The sequence below is a fragment of the Myxine glutinosa genome, chromosome 8, assembly GCF_964187855.1.
Source record: "Myxine glutinosa chromosome 8, kmMyxGlut1.1, whole genome shotgun sequence".
NCBI classification, from domain to species: Eukaryota; Metazoa; Chordata; class Myxini; order Myxiniformes; family Myxinidae; genus Myxine; species Myxine glutinosa.
The window spans coordinates 124,254,304-124,275,218 of record NC_136268.1 but is presented as its reverse complement, the minus strand read 5'-3'; the positions used below and the strand labels follow the sequence as shown (position 1 = coordinate 124,275,218).

The 20,915-nt window shown below is 43.4% G+C and overlaps 1 protein-coding gene across 1 annotated transcript in view; it reads left to right on the top strand.

The window, feature by feature from the left end:
• The window catches only part of LOC137433184 (CUB and sushi domain-containing protein 3-like), a 1,533,363-nt gene that overhangs the window by 721,621 nt on the left and 790,827 nt on the right, over positions 1-20,915 (top strand). The window contains exons 17-20 of the mRNA XM_078783994.1: positions 11,970-12,152; positions 12,325-12,687; positions 12,854-13,057; positions 16,486-16,669. Of these exons, the coding sequence (XP_078640120.1) occupies positions 11,970-12,152; positions 12,325-12,687; positions 12,854-13,057; positions 16,486-16,669 (934 nt within the window). The remainder of the gene's footprint in view (positions 1-11,969; positions 12,153-12,324; positions 12,688-12,853; positions 13,058-16,485; positions 16,670-20,915) is intronic.

Genomic DNA, 20,915 nt, shown 5'->3' with positions numbered 1-20,915 from the left:
TATTTCTTTTCCAAAATGTTCCTGATATACACATTAATCCCATCTGTCTTTGTTTCCAGATGAACTCAAATCAGGAAATCAACACAAATCCTTATTACCTCCAATCAATCACACTGCACATCATTCCCCGTCCTTGATGGATAATTTTACATCCAGATGGGCACAGCATCCCATTTTTGGCGACCCAGCCCTGAAACAAGCCCCTGGACTCCTTGCAGGCTGGACCAAAACCCCTGGACGAAGTTGCATCCCAGTACTGACTCTGCTGCCTTCTTGCAAACCACTTCAACTCCATGAATTTTACATGTTTCGTGAACAGAACAAAGCCCTCTGTAATCGTCAGATTGAACCTGCCCCAAACCCGTCCATATAAACTCCATTGTTGTCCTGTCCATCTCTCTGTTTGTGGATCCGGTGCAAAGTTACACAAAGTTCCCGTTTACATTTTGTGACTCACAGCTCCTGCCTCCATGGAACAATGACGCCTAAGCACTCAATTAGCCCTCCCAGTACCAAAGACTTACAATCAGACCGACAGACAGACAAATAACAGAGGCATGTCGCCAGCCCCAGCACAGGACATCACCTTTCCGGGCAGGCACAATATAATCCACAGCATCGAAATGCCAATTTCTATCCGGAGCCTCGCAAAGCCAAATCGGGCATGTTCACTGCATTTCACTGCATTTCACTGACCATGACTATCCCCATTGCTCGATCACGCACGTCACTGTGCTCGGCCCGGTTAAATTAAACTCAAGCGTACTGTACCTGACGCTTCCGGTCGGCACCGGAAGTCTGTTTATTTCTTGAGACCCCTGAATCGGGACATCAACGACAATTACAACGACAAACAGAACTCGATATTCTCTGTTCATTAATTACGTACATGATTTCAGTTTTACCCACAATATAATGTCCCGATATTCTCCCCAGATTTAAGTTCTATATCCTGTCGTTAAAGCAACACCCTGTAGACTGACTCCGCCTGTCGTTCTTCCAAGGTTAGTGAATTGCCTCTGACCTCTTACCCTTACATATCTCGAACAAAGGTCAAATAAACTTCGAAAGGTCAAACTTCAAATTGGGGTAACCAGCGCTTTATTATCCCACAAGTAATGCAAGTCCGGCGACAATGGACAAATGACCATTAATGTGGCTCTACATAGCATAATGCTAACTTCTACGAATCCAACAACCGTCACAATCCGCCCAGGAACGTCCGTACGAGGCGTGCTTTACAATGCAGCACCCTTGCTACCTAGTGCACCTTTCGCACATCCCTCCTCGTTCGCACAACGCTTCATCAACAAACCTCCTCGCGCCCACACAACTGCAACCCCCGTGTCCACCCAGAGTGCCCAATCTGCGACCCACAATCTTCTCGGGGCACACACTTCCTCTGAGAGTGGGCGAGTTATCGCCGGCACTCTGAGCAAGTCTCATACAGCACACCCGTGACTCGCGGCTCGCTCGGCTCCTGCCCGAACGCACAATATCCCTCTACCCAAACTTCCACGGAGCCGCACGGCGGAAACACAGGTTTGTACCACACTTTAATTAAACGAACATTGCCAGGATTCTCGGATAGACGTTTAATTTCACAACACACATGACAAAAATCCGATTTAAATTCAGAGATCGCCGATCGACCTGGCACAACCATCTCAACGCGACGACGCCACGCCGCCCCCCTTCCTGGCGCGCACCCTCGTGCCTCCGCACGAATCCCAACGCTCCCTGCACGCCGCTCTATTCGCGTTCACGGCGGGGTTTACCTCACGTTGGGACATGCAGTCGGCTGTCATAACATAGAGCTGTCATAACAAATCTACGACCTGACATGTAGTGAGCTGTCAGAACATTGAGCTGTCAGAACTCATCCCTAGCTCGTAAACATCGCAAAAAAACAGGATCTCCGACGCTCCACCTCCCCGACCCCAAAATGCACTATATGACACCAATTCCAAAGGTGAGCTGCCTCAGCGATACATCCCACACATACAATCCACAATATCTGCCATTGAATGAACTCTTCAATTCAAGTAAAACACACATATTGATTCGAATTCTGAATTTAGTTCAACAAATTCCAAATTTCTTGCCCGACTGCCACTCGAAAGAAAAAAAAACAGCCCATCCTGCAACCATCTCCAAGAAACCGCTTCATATCAACAGTAGGTCGACAAGGGCACTCCGAGTGCTTTCCTGACCCGATTTATATCAATTCGCTTCCCAAACAACTCCCAAACAGATGAAAATCCGGACTCAGTTCAGGACCTCGCCTGTTCTCTCGGATAGACGCTAAAATGGACATTTCCGGCCTGAATTTCCCGCACGTCGAGCAGATCACTTACAAAGCTTCACACCGAAACCCTCTGCTTTGCATATGTCATACAGACAAATACATTGGCTAGATACACACGTCAATTAACATCCCAATATACATTCATTCCTCATTCATATACTCATAGAAGTCTCCCAGACTTCGCGCGAAACTCAGATCGACTCAAATCATGCCTTTCTCCAGCCACTCCCAAACAATCTTTGCTCATTCATGTTACGTCTCTCATTCAAGGAAAAGGATTTTTGGGACGGGTTGGACGGGGGTGGGTTGAGGTGAAAAAAGGGAAGGCAGGGCGGGGTGTTGGGGTGTTGCCTAGAGCCCCGGGACTGAGCTCAGGTCTTGGGGGGGTGGGGGGTGTTGCCTAGAGCCCCGGGACTGAGCTCAGGTCTTGGGGGGGTTGGGGGGTCTTGGTCTGGCATCTGGTCCAGCGGCATCAATCGCTGATTTACTTGCTTAACTGCTTACTTACTTGTCAAGCCTACCTACTGCGCGTTTTCCTTTTCCTGGCCATGTTCCTATGGCCCTCTAAAGTTAGCCACAGCCCTTCGTTCCCTGGCATGCAATGGCATACCCCATCTTGTCTCTGGGCTGTTCCTTCCTGGAAAAATCTTGGCCACCTGGCTTCAACCTATATGGCTGTCCGACCTCATTTTCCCCTTTCCCTTGTACCGAACGTTATCTTCACCGATATCCTGCGCAAATCCTTTTACTGGCCATGTTTTTTATGGCCCTCTTAAGTTAGCCACAGCCCTTCGTTCCCTGGCATGCAATGGCATACCCCATCTTGTCTCTGGGCTGTTCCTTCCTGGAAAAATCTTGGCCACCTGGTTTCAACCTATATGGCTGTCCGACCTCATTTTCCCCTCCTGGTGCTAACTGTAACTTTAAGCTTACTGTTAAGTCCTTACTGGTATCCTTACTTGTTTATCCTGGCTTTAACAAAGCCACGTCATTCTGAGGCCTAAAATGAGCCTTTACTTACAATTTCTGTTCGAGTGCAGGCAGCGCGGAAGACAAGGAGACTGAAAGCCGCTCGAGGGAGGAAGGTACGAATTTGGAATAATAGCCCTCTGATATAAAACAACTCCCACCTTTAATCAAATCCGCGTGCCGGCGCCGGCCTCAGGCAGCCTTCCTCCTGTCCCTCGGGCTCCGTTTCCCGTCGTCCGGTGCTGACCCCACTCCTGGTACCATCTGTGAAGAAGCAGCTCTTCGTTTGCAAAAGAAGTCCACCATAGCCTGAAATGACGCAGCTTTATTAGAAACCAACTTATACAGATCCGGAAGAAGCCAAGACATCTACAGCAAGAGCCAGTCTCATGCCACGTCAAGCCTTCCTGGAAACACATTGATTCTCATTCACTTATATATGAATACGATTATCAGAAAATCTCCGAGAGAACAAAGCGACTGGCGAGAGTCCCTCCCACCGTTATCCGCTGTCATTCGGGGGAGTCAGCCCTTCCTTATCATTCGGACCAAATGTTTCTCTGGGCTCCGAGAAAACAGAAATGTAACTCACAAAGAGAAGAGTGCATGCTTGGCCAGATAAGACCATGCTTGGCCAGCCAGATAAGACCATGGAATATATGGGTTTGTTCACATGAGTAATTCAAAGCATGTTTATACAGAGTCAGGCGTTGCTGTGATTAATACAAAATATATATGGTAAAAACAATAGGTTTATGTCTGCAATCTAATCATTCTACTAGCGTTACACAAAATCACGCGCATGTGAGCGTGGTTTTACGACCGGCCTTATCTAGCCTCGAAAAAGCACACGTATACAATTTGTCCAGCACGACCGAAGCGAGCCTTTCCTCATCCAAAACTAAAACGAAGCAAAAACCCTTTATTAACTTTATGAAAATAGCATTTTTAAACAACATTTAAATCATAACACATTAGCAACCAACGTCTATAACTGAACTTTAGGCAATAACAAATCTACAACTTGACATATATATGTATATATATGTATATATATATATATATATATATATATATATATATATATATATATATATACTGTATATATATATATATATATATATATATATATATATATACTGTATATATATATATACTGTATATATATAATAATAATAATAATTCATTTATTTTGTATAGCGCTTTTCCAGAAGCCCAAAGGCGCTTTGACAGAGTGGCAAACATAATGCATAACAATACATGAAAACAACAATTTCAAAAAAGACAAGAATCAATAGGGAAATATTTAAAGCAAAAGGTAGGGAGATGCTTCTTCCAAATAACAAATATCTTCCAAATTATGATTCAACGAAAGAGAGTTCTTACTTGATGTACTATGACGCGAACAACCTGTATGGCTGGGCAATGTCTCAGGCTCTTCCTTATGGAAAACGTAGATTATATATATATATATATATATATATATATATATACTGTATATATATATATATATATATATATATATATATATATATATATATATATATATATATATATATATATATATATATATATATATATATTGTTATGGATCCCAAAGTCGGCCTCTGTTCCCCTTAGAGGGGGGATTAATCTCCTCTTCTATAACTGACCGACGTGGTCCCTGAGCCCCGTTCGTACCGCGGACAGATGTTAATTGCCGAGCGGTTTTAGCAACCGCGGCACGAACTATTAACAATTACTAGACCCGATTCCTGAACGTTGGCCAAATCGTGCCACAGGTATTCAATGTGGAAACCTCAAAGACAAACGGATGTGAAGAAGAAGAAGGCAAAAGGTAGGAAATACGAATATGATTTATTTGTATCTATTATGTACACAATTAAAGAAACCAAGGGAGAAGAAAGAATAAGAAAATAAAGACAGAAAGAGGGACGGACCAGAAGGACACAGTGCAACGCTAGCTTACCTATTAACAGTCTTACTTAAACCCCAGGACAACACAGAAGACGGACGAACAATCAGACTTACATGGGGGATGATGGCAGGAATGAATCGCGGGAAGGGTCCGGGTGGTTGGGATGATCGCGGCTCGAGTTGGGCAGCCGCCGGCTCTCCTCAACCGTCTCTCATACAGCGACGTTGCTTTGAGGCTGCAACTGCCGTCACCGCTCAAAGGTGCCGTGGTCAAAAACTGCCGTGCTTTCAGAGCTCCGTTGGTTCACGTTGCTGTGGTGTGCTGCATCTGACGTGGGGGCGTTGCGTGACAGGTTCTCTCTCTCTCTCAAAAGGCTTCCGTGCGCACCTTTATTGCCCCTGGGGCAATCAAGCCGCCGGCCTCCACGACACGCCCATCGGTGAGCTCGCCTCAGCCTTGATTGGTCGCGAGGGCTCACCAATCCCGCCCCTAGAAGAGGCGTTTGCAAGGCCACGCCTTGTTCCTGGCGCTGGGCTGACTCCTCCCACCTTCTGCTCCGAGATGACCTCGTGCGTAATGGAGTCTTGCAGTGAAAAAAAACACAACTCCAAAGCAGCAGCGGAATGCAGAAAACCGCCCAATGCAGTTGGCATGACAAAAGGGGCATGTGAAGGGAATCTACCTTGTTTGAATTCGGTGCAATGGAGTGTTAATTAATGGAAGACAAAGCCTTAATCTAATACACATAATAAGGAGATAACTACTGAACAAGGAGGAAATCTATGATTTGCTAAGTGATTGTATATGGAATAACTACGGGCACGACCTTTGACCTTTTTACACCAAATGGAGGAAGGAGGGTGATATTATACAACAAAAAAAAAAACACAATTCTCATATCCACAACACTGCACCCTCCTCCTCTTAGGCACGTCCCGGGCCTATTACTTTTACCTTTAGCGTGGCACGTCGGTGTAGTTCCCTCTACATTTAACCTGACCCTGAGTGTGACAGTTTTAAAACACAAATAAATATGTCCCGCTGCTCCATTGCACCCTGCCTAACAGACTCACGCCCACAACTAACCGAATTGCGGAATTGTCTTCAAACTACAACATGAACGATGGGGGAGCATTATTTACAGTTACTCTACTTGTATTTACAAAACGCAACCCAGGACCTGTGATTGTTCTTTTGGGGGGGAAGACAGCCTGTGCTGCATCGATGAACCAGAAAGCACCAAAACGCACCAAAACACCATCAAGCACCAATCGGTGCACAGTCACCACAGTTCATAACAAAAATAAACCAACAAACCCCTGGTGGTGTCTTGCTCTTCGGCTCCCTCTGCTGGCTATTGTCATTCTTCCAGATGTTGTCAACTTCGTCTTCTTGCTGGCGGCCTATTTAGACATAATAAAAAGCACAAAACGTGTCCATTTTTTATTTATTTATGGCCCACAGGGGGCCGATTATGGGTGGTTCACCTGTGGGGCATAGGTGCCACGTGACCGAGGTCCGCAAGCAAGATCTCGGGCCATCATGACCGGTTCCAGCAGAGGGGCCATGCCCCAACCCGTAGGGTCCATGAGTGGTGCTCAGCCACAGACATGTGGTCCATAAGTGGTGCATCGATGCAGACAGCTGGTTGCGGGAGTTTCGGGCACACAATGGCGGACTCCCGCACGCTCCCCTCGGCACCCAGTGGCGCACAGGTCCTCATGTGGGAGACAAGGGGGGAAAAGACAGATGAGCGAGGAGTAAGGTCTCAAGGGTACACATCAAACAAGGCAATGCAAGGCGAAGTGCGTAAGGAGAGCGAAGTGAGAAAAGCTCGTCCCTACCGTACGTCACCCCCCCCCCCCTTGTCACCTACACTGCCCTTGGCCTTACCCCATATGTACAACAATCTACACATTTACAAATCCGTCGCTACCGTCACATCTTCCCCCTATACCAAATTTGTCTTCACTCCCTCTACTTCAAAATTTGCCATCACCCAATTCATCATCAATCCTCATAAGGAGGAAGAGATGGAACATCAAGCACAATGTCACACCCACGTCATGATGCATCTCACATTCCAAACATTTGCATCAAAAATAATAAAACAACTTGGCATGGTGTGGAGGTACGTCATCCCAGGTGAGTGGATGCAGATGGTGCGAGGAGACTTCAAACCTAACTATCCTCTAAATGACTTTAACACACTTTACACTACCCGGGGTCTTTCCCTGCCAAACCATTGGCAATCTTACTCTATGTGGTTTTAAAAACCAATTCCCATTGACCAAACTGTGGTGCTTCTTAATTTGGGGTCTCACTCCCCCGATTCATCTCCCTGTGCCCTTGCACAATTTCTGGGCTGGGTCGTGCAGCTTTCCCAGCAGGTCTACCCACCTGCACACCTCCACCACTGTAGTTGCCTCCGAGCTTACCTGCTCCTTACCTAACCTATCTAACTGGGGAAGGCCCCTCCTGGCTCTGTGACCCCTCGGTGCCCTCTGGCACTGGGCTACCCGGGTCCGTCCTCCGGATCCTCGGGCCCCATCCACAACAACTCTACCGGCTCCCAGAGCCCACCTGCGGCCTCACCTGGCCGACGTCCTCACAGTGGTGGAGTGCCCAAACCAACTACACACACTAACAGGCTACACGCCCAGCCATTTCCACAACACTAATGCACCCATCACTACACTCCTGTGCAACTACCCGCACCACAGATGCCAATATCCAACCACAATTTACCTGTACCCTCTACCTAACACTTAAACTACCCTCCCCGGGTATTCGTGATGGGGGTCCACTCTTCCCCCATTCACACCTCCGCACCATCCACTCCACTCCATAGTTTCCACCATACTCACTCCAAGACCATCCATTCCAATACTCCATATATTCCACACTCCATGTATTCCACACTCCATGTATTTCACACAACCATTCTCCATACACCTGTTGTTGCACACCTGTGCCATCACACCTGGTGCCACCTGCACCCTCCTTCCTTGCTGGACCATTTGGTCAACACAACACACATCACCATCACTCACTCATACACTTCTCCATACACCTGTCCAGTTGCACACCTGTGCAATCACACTACAACTCACAATCATTTACTCATACCCTGCTCAATACACTTGAATACTCCTCCAACACTCACACGGCATCATCTGAACTACCTGTTGCCCTGTTAACTTAGTGCTCCCCGTCTTCCCTTTTAACTAAGCACATACCATGTCATTATCATCCAAACTACCCTCTCTATGTCCCCAGCTACCTGTCCAATGTAGCTACCTAACCTTACCGTTACCTATTGTCAATCTCTAGGTCCCTACACATTATCCAAACCCTCCCTCGGCGAGCTTACACTGCCATAAACCCCTTTATACAACCTTTATACAACCACAAACGGAGGGAGGAGGGGCGATATTTTACAACAATTTACTATACAATAAAAAAACACTAATAAAAACACAATCCTCATATCCACAACAATATATATATATATATATATATATATATATATATATATATATATATATATATATATACATACAACAACACAACATGCATTTTAAGGCCATTTTCCCTGCTAGAGCGGGGGTTAGCCTTGCGGGCTTGCGGGGGTTGGCCTTGCGGGGGTTATAATATTATATATATAATATATATATATATATATAATATTAAAAATATAATGAAGCTGGATGCATATGATGGTTTCAAACTCTTTGGCTGGAGAGCTGGCTTGACTCCACCCACAATGGTCAGAAAGAAAATTATACATCTGCTGTATTGGTTTTCTGGTAAGCTGAATATGTCTTTGGAAGTCTCATATTCACAATTTGAACAGGAAAGAGCAATCAGAGATTGCAGACCCTCGCCAGGACGTGTTTTTCATGGGTTTTAAGGCTTTTGTGTTTTGTGAACCACATGACCTATGACATCATCATTAACATATGTTATTCCCCATGGATCGTTCTTTAGAATGAGCCATGCTCAATTTTTTCTATTCAACACTTTCGGAGATATAGAGGTGCAAAGTTTTTCTGTTTCCAAGATGGTGACCTTAACACGTGACCTATGACATCACAATTATCATTAAAAATTATACAGGTGGAGGTGCACCTGTGTTGAAAATTTCCTGTGAATCGGACCAACGGTTGCAGAGAAAATCACATGTATTCATGCAATACCCTCTCCTCTGGCAAGGGTAATTATCTGAGCTATATAACCACGATGTATTTTAAATGCACATTTATTTATTCGTGTGCAGCGCTGCTTGACTGCATCATTTTTTGGAAGCACAGCAGTGTCGCTAATGCATTGCCCCCTTACTAGCTAGCACTCATTTTGCTGACCTCCAAAGGATGTCCTGCTGAGTTGACCCACCTGGTATTAATTCAACGACACAAGGGCTTGATCTCAAGACCCTTGGATCTTAAGCCAGTCCCCTTGACGTATACAGTCATGTGAAAAAGTAAGTACACCCCATGTAAAGTTTTGACTTTTTCAACATATTTCAACATACAGCTATTTGATCTTCATTTCAACAATATTGAGAGATAAAGGTGATATAATATAACAAATATCATGAAACATTTACATTTTGTAGTCCATTGCATAATATAAATAAACATACAGTAAATGAAAATTTCGCATGTGGAAAAAGTAAGTACACCCCTACATTTATCACTACTTCAAATACCTAAAATTAGAATCAGGTGCACCAGCTCAGGTGCAAATGATTGGAACATCGTTAGAGAGGATCTTGGAGGAACCTGTCTTATTTAAACCTCAGACATTTAGTTTGGTTTGCTCTTTGTTGTTGAAGTGTGCGGCGTCACCATGCCTAAATCAAAAGAGCTCTCTGTGGCCTTCAGAAAGAAGGTTATAGATGCCTCTGAGTCTGGGAGGGGATTTAAAAAGATCTCCAAACAATTTGAAATCAATCATTCGACTGTCCGGAAGATCATCTACAACTGGAGAAGATTGCAAACAACTGCCAACTTGTTCAGGCCAGGCCGCCCCAGCAAGTTCAGCCCGAGAGCAGACCGCAAGATGTTGAAAGAAGTCTCTAAGAACCCCAGAATGTCATCACAGGACCTACAGGTAGCTCTTGCCACTGTTGATGTCAATGTGCACGAGTCTACCATTAGAAAGAGGCTGCACAAATTTGATCTACATGGGAGGTGTGCCAGGAGGAAACCTTTGCTGTCCAGAAAGAACATCAGGGCAAGACTAAAGTTTGCCAATGAACACCTAGGCAAAGACCAGCACTTCTGGAACAATGTGCTCTGGACAGATGAGTCAAAGGTTGAGCTATTTGGCCACAGTACCAGAAGACATGTTTCGCAAAAACCAAAGACAGCATTTGACCACAAGAACCTGATACCAACTGTAAAGCATGGTGGTGGAAATATTATGGTTTGGGGCAGCTTTGCTGCATCAGGGCCTGGGCAGCTCACCATCATCGAATCCACTATGAATTCTTCATTGTAACAGAGGGTGCTTGAGGATAATGTGAGGCCATCTGTCGGAAAGTTGAAGCTCAACCGAAGGTGGACCTTGCAACATGACAATGACCCTAAACATACCAGTAAATCCACCAAGAAATGGCTGAAAAGAAAGAAATGGAGGGTTCTGGAATGGCCAAGTCAAAGCCCAGATCGAAATCCCATCGAGATGTTGTGGGGGTATTTGAAACGAGCTGTGCATGCAAGAAACCCCTCAAACATCGCACAGCTGAAAGAATTCTGCGTGGAGGCGTGGTCAAAAATTTCTCCCAGTCGATGTTAGAGACTGGTAGACAGTTATAAGAAACGCCTACTTGAGGTTGTTTCTGCCAAAGGGGGCAATACCACCTATTCGAGCCAAGGGTGTACTTACTTTTTCCACATCCGAAATTTGCATTTATGTTTATTTAAATTATACAATGGACTACAAAATGTAAATGTTTCATGATATTTGTTATATTATATCACCTTTATCTATCAATATTGTTGAAATGAAGATCAAATAGCTGTATGTTGAAATATGTTGAAAAAGTCAAAACTTTACATGGGGTGTACTTACTTTTTCACGTGACTGTATATGCACATAAGCAGTGGGCATGTTTTTGCTTCATGTAAGTAAGCCGGGTTATTTTTTATTTTCAGGAGTGATTGAGGCAGTGATCTGGCCAATACACTGCCAAAATAAAGGGATGCCCAATTTATGTGGTAATGAAAGTTTTTGTAAGTAATTTCGGTTTTGGCACAAGTTGTTAAGGCTGAACAGTGTGAAAATATAGAAGGATCACCCGGCATCATCGATGAATGACTACTTCAGGCAATGAATGCAGGAACACACAAAATAGTGCGAATTCCCAGCATTGCAATTACAGCCCGCTAACAAGTCTTTCCCATTAGTTTGGCAACGACGTTAGTTGCCAGTACAGCTCGTGTTTGGCATGACAATAAATAAACATCAATAAACATCCTCACTTTTGTCGACCAATAAAAAAGATCAAACTTTTCAGAGATGGAGTGCTCCTGTGTGATTCAGTTTTCACAGAAGGCCAACTACTGTATATGTTGTTGCTTCCTTCATTTGCCATCCTCACAATATTTGGTTTGCAATAGCAGCAGATTCATTCAACAAAACCAAAAACGTTGTATGTAAGAGAAGTGCTTTAATTTTTTTGCTGAAATAATTTTTTTGCCATAAAATCTTTGCATTATCAGTCATATTAAGTGTCTTTTGAGTGATGCAAGATCTTCTTCTGGACAGAGATCGAAGACAATACATGTGGTGATCCTGGGATTCCAGAGCATGGGTGGAGGGAGGGGAAAAGCTTTATTCATGGATCAGTACTCGGCTTTGAGTGCAACAATGCCTTTGAGCTCGCAGGACCCAAGGATATACACTGCCAAAATGACAACCAGTGGACTGAGAATATACCACGCTGCATCTGTACGTTACATCACCTGTTTATACTGAAATTGTGACTCATTTTAACTGGATTGTGTAAGTCTCTTTACTAACTCTAGTCACTGTCCATGTTCAAGTTATAGCTCCAAAGCAATCAATAAATATAAAGTAATAAGAAAAGTAATCTGATCTTTCATTCCTTGATTGTGTGCAGCATCCTGTTTCTTCAACTACACAGCTTTGGCTGGTGAAGTGCTCTCACCAAATTACCCTTCTGCATATGATGGGGACCTACATTGTATTTGGATGATCATTGCTAAACCGGAAGGACGTGTTCACCTCACTTTTGTCGACCTCGATCTTGAGCTGCACTTTGACTTCTTGACGGTGCGCGATGGACCTTCACCCGATGCACCCTCTCTCGGAACATTCACAGGCACTCGTTTGGCTCCTGGGACCAGACCGGGGGCCACGGGTTTGCCTGGATCACTTGTGAGTGGGCCTGGTGGTGTGCTACGCCTGGAGTTCCACAGTGATCACTCAGTGGCTGGCCGAGGTTTCAACATTTCCTACTCTAGTGAGTGTGATGTTTTCCTGTTGTTTTGTTTACGTGTAGATTTTCTTTTGGCTTTTACATGTTTTTTTTTATTGTTGTTGTTATTTGTCTGTCCGCTTGTTGCTATTTTGTTTGCCCACTTTTGTTCATGTGCTCCATCATGGGTTTCTTCCATTTCTGTTTCCAGCATTTGGCCTGGGAGACTGCCCAGATCCCGGCATCCCTATTGGTGGATATAGGCAAGGTGACCATTTTCGTCCTGGTGACAGCACGGTGTTTTCATGTAGACCTGGCCTGCAACTCCACGGAGCTCAAACTCTCACTTGCCAAGAAACTGGACCCCAAGGAGAACGCCGTGCTCGTTGGAGCGAGCATGTACCCAGCTGCCAAGGTATTTGCACATTCGAGGTAAAGTTACATTGGTGGAAATGAGCAGAGATTGTTTTCCATTTTAAAATATTCATCTTAGTTATTTGTTTTCTGTTGATGTAATTATGCATTTTTTCTTGAAAATAAATGAAATATTGGGATTTGTGTGTTTCTGTACTATTTGGGCAATTGGTGCTGAATAGGAACAGTGAACATATAGGTGCACGCACGCATGCACGCACACACACACACACACACACACACACACACGCACACACACACCCTGACACACAAACAAACAAACACACACACACACACACACACACACACGTTTTTATGTGGACCTGCCAGCCGGTCTAATTTTATATAGGTTTGAAAATGTTTCAGGCATTACCAAGTCCAAGACTGTAAAAATCAATGCTTGCATTTTGCCCCAGCAGCTGAAGGCTGGATGATTGTCTCTCATGTATTTTCTTTCTCAAACTATCTTCAACTATCTGCTTGGGTTTTCTATAATTATTTTTCCTTTTCAAAATTATCTTTTTGCCAACATGAAGTGAATGCTAAAAACATACTTTTCCCCATGTTAATGCACTTGTATTTTAAGAGGCGACAATATAAATTTAATTATCTTTTGTTTGTACATTCATTTATAATGCCCTCTATCTTTTTATCTCTTTGAGCTCTTCTATATCTGCTGACATCCTGTTCACCTTTTATCTGACACTTCTGTCATGCTGTACTGGTATTGAGCTCTTCTATACATGCAGACATCCTGTTCACCTTTTATCTGACACTTCTGTCATGCTGTACTGGTATTGAGCTCTTCTATACATGCAGACATCCTGTTCACCTTTTATCTGACACTTCTGTCATGCTGTACTGGTATTGAGCTCTTCTATACATGCAGACATCCTGTTCACCTTTTATATGACACTTCTGTCCTCATGCTGTGCTGCTGTACTGGTATATCCATGTGTCCTTTGTGGGCACATTTCCCCTTCACCCCACTGTCTGTCTATTAACTCTTCACTTCGTGCTATCCTCTTTCATGAGCCTTGGCATCCCATAGAAGAGGAAGAAAATGTCATGTCCTATCACAGCAGTCATGCAATTAATCTTTTGCTTCTATTTACAGCTCTCTGAGTACTCTGTAGAGACCTGATTTGTTTGCAAAACAAAAAACAACCACCTTTAAAGGCCATTTTTCCCCGCAGAGCAGGGGTTGACCTTTTTCGGGCACCATGGTCCCCTTTTTGAAGCAATGTTTTATGGCCAGATGCCCTTCCTGCCACCAACCCTGTTAGTCGCCTCTTGCGACACACAGGGAATTACCAGTGAGCTGGTACTCAATTTGCCGACCTCGGAAGGTATGACAGGCTGAGTCAACCCTCCTGGCTTTAATTCAGTGATCATCCGGGATTCAAACCCAGGATCCTAGGATCCCAAGCCAGCATCCTAACCGCTAAGCCAGTGACCTGATTTGTTTGCATCAGGCAATATCTCACTTTATTTGATACTACCTTGAATCAATGCTTCACTTTATTTGATACTGCTCCAGAGTTGTGCTCCAAAATCCAGACTAAGTACAAAAATTCAGTACTGTCCGCAAGAGCTCTTCTATGGTGATCCTCTTCAATCTTGCTTGCATGTTCAGTTCCAGCATGACAAAATATAACAATACATCACACATGTATTTTAAAAATATATATTTTAAAATAATAACGATATTTAGTGACAATCCAAAGTTCGAGGAAAAGATTTGGATCATGTAAAGGTTGTACTTTTTGAACTTTTAATCAATATGAATGTAATCTGTTTGGTCTATGTTTTTCTGTGATATTTTATGTCTCTCGTATTTCAAAACTGTTTCCTGTGCAAGTCATTGTATCAGTGTTTAATTTTGTTGGGAGGAAAATCCTGTCTTAAAAAGGGACTTTCAAAATGACTTGCGAATGCTTATGAGGCCTCGAGCACATGTACTGTTTGTGCGTTTTCCGTGACTCACTTCTGTGAGACTGGCTCTTTTAACGTGCCTTTGCTGGGGTGAAATCTGCAGGTGAGATATTCTTTCAACATAATTTCAACCATAAATGTTGTGACAATTTCAAAATGGTTAACCATAAATGTGTTGATTTTGGATGGAAACCGGACTCACAGAAACAGAGGAAATACGAGAAATATCTGTGGATAAAGATGTCTGGTTCCTACCATTTCCTGTTAGCGCGCACACACACATACACACACACACACACACACACACACACACACACACACACACACACACACACACACACACACACACACACACACTTTTCCTTTTAGCAATAGATGCAAAAAGTCTGTTTAATTTATCTGTGGCCCCGGAACCAAACAAACATTACACTGTATTCATTACAGATTCCACTCCCCCATCGCCACCAACCCCAACATGATTAATAGTAAATCCTAATTTTAAAAGTTGATTTTAAACTGGCCCTGTGCATTCACAAGCCCCAGGCAAATACTTCCGATCAATGTTCAGAAGCTCCCAAACCGGAATATATGGTGTCTCCCTCCAACTCTTTCGTTGTGCTGAGGCACACCCCAACTTTCATTGAGGTACTTCTCCAAGTATATTTGGCTTTTGTTGGAAGCTTCCTGAGCCATTTTAGGTAACAATCCTTATCGTGAATGCACAATATAACTTCACATGCCCCGAAGATTGCTATTTTCAAGGGTTTCTCCACATGCATGCCGAGCATCCTGGAGCAAATTACGTCATTTCAAAAGTCCCAATTTTAAACAACTTTTATACTGTTTCCAAGGCGTTATTTAGTTTAGTGCAATAAACTTCCGTTATTCTTACTGGTATTTCTGCTCAATTGCCACCTAAAGAGTCTGCTCCAATCAAAAGGCACTGCAATTATTAGTAATGATCCTGAGGATTTTCAGAGCAAATATATCCTTTTATCTCCAAACATTATTTTGGATGCTGCACTATCCCTTCATAGTAAGCTTTTTGCCACTCTTATTCATCGGTTAAAAACATCACCGGTCCATTGACTGTTACTTTGGGAAATTCACACTCGTGTTTTTCTCCCACTCTCTTGTGTTACAAATCACCTGGAATGGAATTATTTCCTATTCCCACTTTGGGAATCTCCCTTCTCTGCTATTATTAAACCAAACTGCTCATTGGTACCTATTTCTGCACCAACCTCTGTTTGTGATGTGTGGTTACACCTCAAATCATTGCCTGTGATGAAAGCCACTCTGTAGCGGAAATGTTGGACATTTTTAGCCTTTTTTCAATTTTATTTATTTTTAGCAAAATCCTCGAGTTAGTTATACTTTTGCATTTTTCTTTTGATCAATTTTATTTGCTTGTTCTTTTGCATTTTCATATGTACTGTCTTAACGACTCTTTAGCACTGTGATACATTTATTGACTCAGTTTATTATGTCAAGGTTTCTGCACAAAACTCATGCTGCTTTCCTTTGCATCCCTCAAAGCTCCATGTGGAGGACACCTGACTGGTCCTCGTGGGGTCCTGTACTCACCAGGATGGCCAGCCGTTTATCCAAACTCTGCCACCTGTCAGTGGACCATTGAGGTCAATGAGGCAAATACCATCAAATTGACCTTTGAAAGGTTGGTGAACTTTTTTGATTGCCATTCATGTGATAACATTATATTTTCATCTAATGAGTTCATTAAATTTATTCTTGACTGGTGATATTTAAGATTAGCAGTGATTTAATCTGTCTAAGTCTGTTTGAAGAAGATGATAATGAACTTGTGAGTCACATGAGTGAATGTCATCGTGGCAGAAAAAATATTGCTTTAGTTTGAATGGTGGTTTGACTTCATCATTCACAAATAATATAATGTGTCCAGTTAGCAAATAGTTAACTGAGATTAAAGAGGTAGCAAAGGTGCAGGAGGCATATCGGAAAATGTTCGGAGAACACTTGAATTCGGAAGAGGGTCAGAGAGCGGTATTCAGGATTGCAAAGCAGATAGCGAAAGAGAGGTGCGATGTGATGGGGGCGCATTGCTTGAAGGATGAATTGGGACAAATCGTTGTGGACCCAGATGGAATTAAAGGAAGATGGAAGAGATATATGGAAATGCTGTTGAATGCAGAGAATGAATGGGATGGCAACATAGAGAGTAACCCAGTTTTAGGACTGGCAGAGAAGATAACTGAGAAGGAAGTTGAGGAAGCGATAAAAGCAATGAAGAGTAGAAAAGCGGGAGGGCCGACGGGAGTTGTGGGAGATATGTTGAAGGCAGCGGGAAGTTGGGGTGTGAGGAGAATGAACGAGATCTGTAATCTAGTGGTGAAAGAAGGCCACATTCCAGTGGAATGGGAACCGAGTATCCTCGTCCCTCTATACAAGGGGAAAGGTGACCTTCTGGACTGTGGCTCATATAGAGCGATAAAGCGATAAAGCGATAAAGTTATTGGAGCATGGAATGAAGGTATTGGAAAGGGTGTTGGAGAAGAAGATAAGGAAGAAAGTGAAGAGCAACGAAATGCAGTTTGGATTTATGCCAGGAAGAGGAATGACAGACACGCTTTTTATTGTAAGGCAGTTGCAGTAGAAGTACATGGCGAAGAGGAATAAGTTGTTTCTTGGGTTTGTTGATCTGGAGAAAGCAATCAATAGGGTTCCATGCGAAGTTGTGACATGGGCATTGAGGAAGCTGGGAGTGAAGGAATGGTTGATCAGAGTAGTTATAGCAATGTACGAGAGAGCATGCACAGCTGTAAGGACGAAGGACGCGAACAGTGGTGAGTTTAAGGTGAAGGTGGGAGTGCATCAGGGGTTGGTACTAAGTCCACTACTATTTGTAGCTGTGATGGAGGTGCCGGCTCGGAACGTAAAGGAGGGTTTACCATGGGAGTTGTTGTATGCAGATGATCTGGTGTTGATTGCAGAGAGTATGGATGGACTAAAGGAGAAGATGAACAAGGGGAAGGAATATATGGAGGCAAAAGGTCTGAAGGTGAATATCGGAAAGACGAAGGTGATGGCAAGTAGTAAAGCATGTGGTGAGGTAGAAAGAGCTGGGAAGTGGCCATGTGCTGTATGCAGGAAGGGTGTCGGAGTGAACTCCATTCAATGTACAATGTGCGCTGAGTGGGTTCATCAAAAATGTAGTGGTCTGAGAGGGTCATTAACCAGTGTGGCAGCTACATTCAAGTGTAAGGTGTGCACAGAGGGAGCTGCAGATGGAGGAAATGTTGAGTTGGATCTTGGAGACGGCATGAAGCTGGAAGGTGTGAAAACATTTTGCTACCTCGGAAACATGTTGAATGGAGAACGTGGATCAGACTCGGCAATGGTTGCTGGAGTGAGATGTGCATGGGAAAAGTTTTGGGAACTGAGTGGCATGCTGACGAGGAGGGTAGTGTCGTTGAAGCTGGAGGGAAAGGTGTATGCTGCATGTGCGAGAAGTGTTATGATTAATGGGAACGAGACATGGGTAATGAACGTAGAGCAGCAACGAAGGCTGGAAAGGGTGGAAATGTGATTGGTTCCGTGGATGTGTGGAGTATCGTTGAGAGAGAGGAAGCCAAATTATGAATTGCGAAAGATGATGGGAATAGAGCCTGTGATGGATGCTGTGAAGAGAAACAGGTTGAGATGGTTCTACGAGATTTTTTTTACACTGATCTACACACAATACCCCACATGTCAAAGTGGAAGTTTTTTGACATTTTTACAAAGTAATTAAAAATGAAATGCAGAAATATCTAATTTGCGTAAGCATTCAACCCCATGTGTCCATACTTCGAAGAAGTGCCTTTGGCAGCGGTTAGAGCTTTGAGTCTTTTTTGGTATGTTTATGTCAGCTTTACACATCTCGATTTGGGGAGTTTCTCCCATTCCTGCCCACAGATTTGATCAAGCTCTGTCAAGTTGGATGGGGAGCATCAGTGAACAGCAATCTTCAAGTCTTTCCACAGATTCTCAATGGGATTCAAGTCTGGGCTTTGTTTGGGACACTCAAGGACTATCACTTTCTTGTTCTGAAGTCATTTTCCTATTGGAAAATGCTTGGGGTCATTTTCCTATTGGAACGTAAATCTTCAGATGTTCTTGCACCCTGAAGCAGTTTCTCCTTAAGGATTTGCCTGTATTCGGCTCCATTCATTGTTCCCTCTATCCTTACAAGTATCCCAGTTCCTGCTGCTGAAAAGCATCCTCATAGCATGATGCTGCCACCACCATGCCTTATGGTAGGGATGGTGTTAGATGGGTGATGAGCTGTGCTCGGTCTCTGCCAGACGTAGTGCTTCACATTCAGGCCAAATAATAAAATTTTCGTCTCATTAGACCACATAATATTTTGCCTCATACTCTCAGCCTTTCACATGCTTTTTAGCAAACTCCAGGTGTGCTGTCATGTGCCTTTTTCTCAGGAGTGGCTTCTGGCTGGCCACTCTCCCATAAAGCCTGGATTTATGAAGTGCTGCGGAGACTGTTTTTCTTCCAGCAGGTTCTCCCAGCAGGAAATCCTTAGTTCTGTCAGAGTAGTCATTGTGTTCTTGGTCACCTCCCTTACCAAGGTCCTTCTTGCCTGGTTGCTCAGTTTGGTCGGACGGCCAGCTCTATGAAGAGTCTTGGGAGTTCCATATTCTTTCCATTTCCCAATGATGAAGCTCACTGGGAACTCTTGCTCTTGGGAACTTTCAACACTCTAGAAATTGCTTGATACTCTTCTCCAGATCTATGCCTCCTCAAAATTCTATCTCGGAGTTCTACAGATAGTGAATTGGACCTCATGATAACGTTTCTGCTCTGAAATGCACTGTCAACTGTGGGACCTTTTATAGAAAGGTGTGTTTCTTTCTAAGTCACGTCCAATCAGTTGAGTTGGCCACAGGTGGACTCCATTCAAGTTGTAGAGACATCTCCAGGATGATAAAGGAAATTGGATGAACCTGAGCTCAATTTGAAGTGTCATAGCAAACAGGTCGAATACTTATTGCTCGAGACATTTTAGCTTTTCATTTTCAGTTATTTTGAAAAGATTAAAAAAAAATCCACTTTGACATGATGGAGTATTATGTGAAGATCAGTGACAAAAAAAAATCTCAATTGAATCCATTTTAAATTCAGGCTGTAACAACAAAATGTGAAAAAGTCAAGGGTGTGAATACTTTCTGAAGGCACTGTACAATTGCACTTGCAAAGTGACTGTCCTTTTATATATTGATAACAAGTATCATTGCCTATGAAATAGACATATTATGACACTTCATTTATTGCCTTCGCCAGAGGAGAAGGTATTGCATTTGAGTAGGTCTGTCTGTCTGTTTGTTTGTCTGTCTGTTTGTCCGCATATGAATAAATATGATTTTCTCTGCAACTGGTTGGTTTGTAAGGATTGGTCTGGTCCTGGAACAACTGGTCCGATTGGCAGGAAATTTTCACCAAAGGCGCACCTCCTCCTGTATAACGATAATTGTGACGTCATAGGTCACGTGGTACTGGCATCATCCTGTAAAAACCAAATAACTTTCGCTGCGTAGAAAAAATGAGACATGGCTAATTGTAAAGAACTCTCCATGCAGAATAACATATGTTAATGATGATGTCATAGGTGCCTCCATTATGACGTTGTAATTCGACAAGTTCAAAACTTCATCCGATGAAGATGAAATTTCTTGAGCGTCATCTCGGGATAAATTAGTGGAGAAAAAAATATATATAATGATGATGTAATTGGTCACGTGGTTCGGCCGCTATATTTGTTTGAACACAAAAGTCTTAAAATCCACTATCAACACGTCCTGGTGAGGGTCTGCAATCTCTGATTGCTCTTTCTTGTTTGAAAAGTGTAATCCATTGTGTACCTCTGCCATGGCCAAAGCAAAATTGTA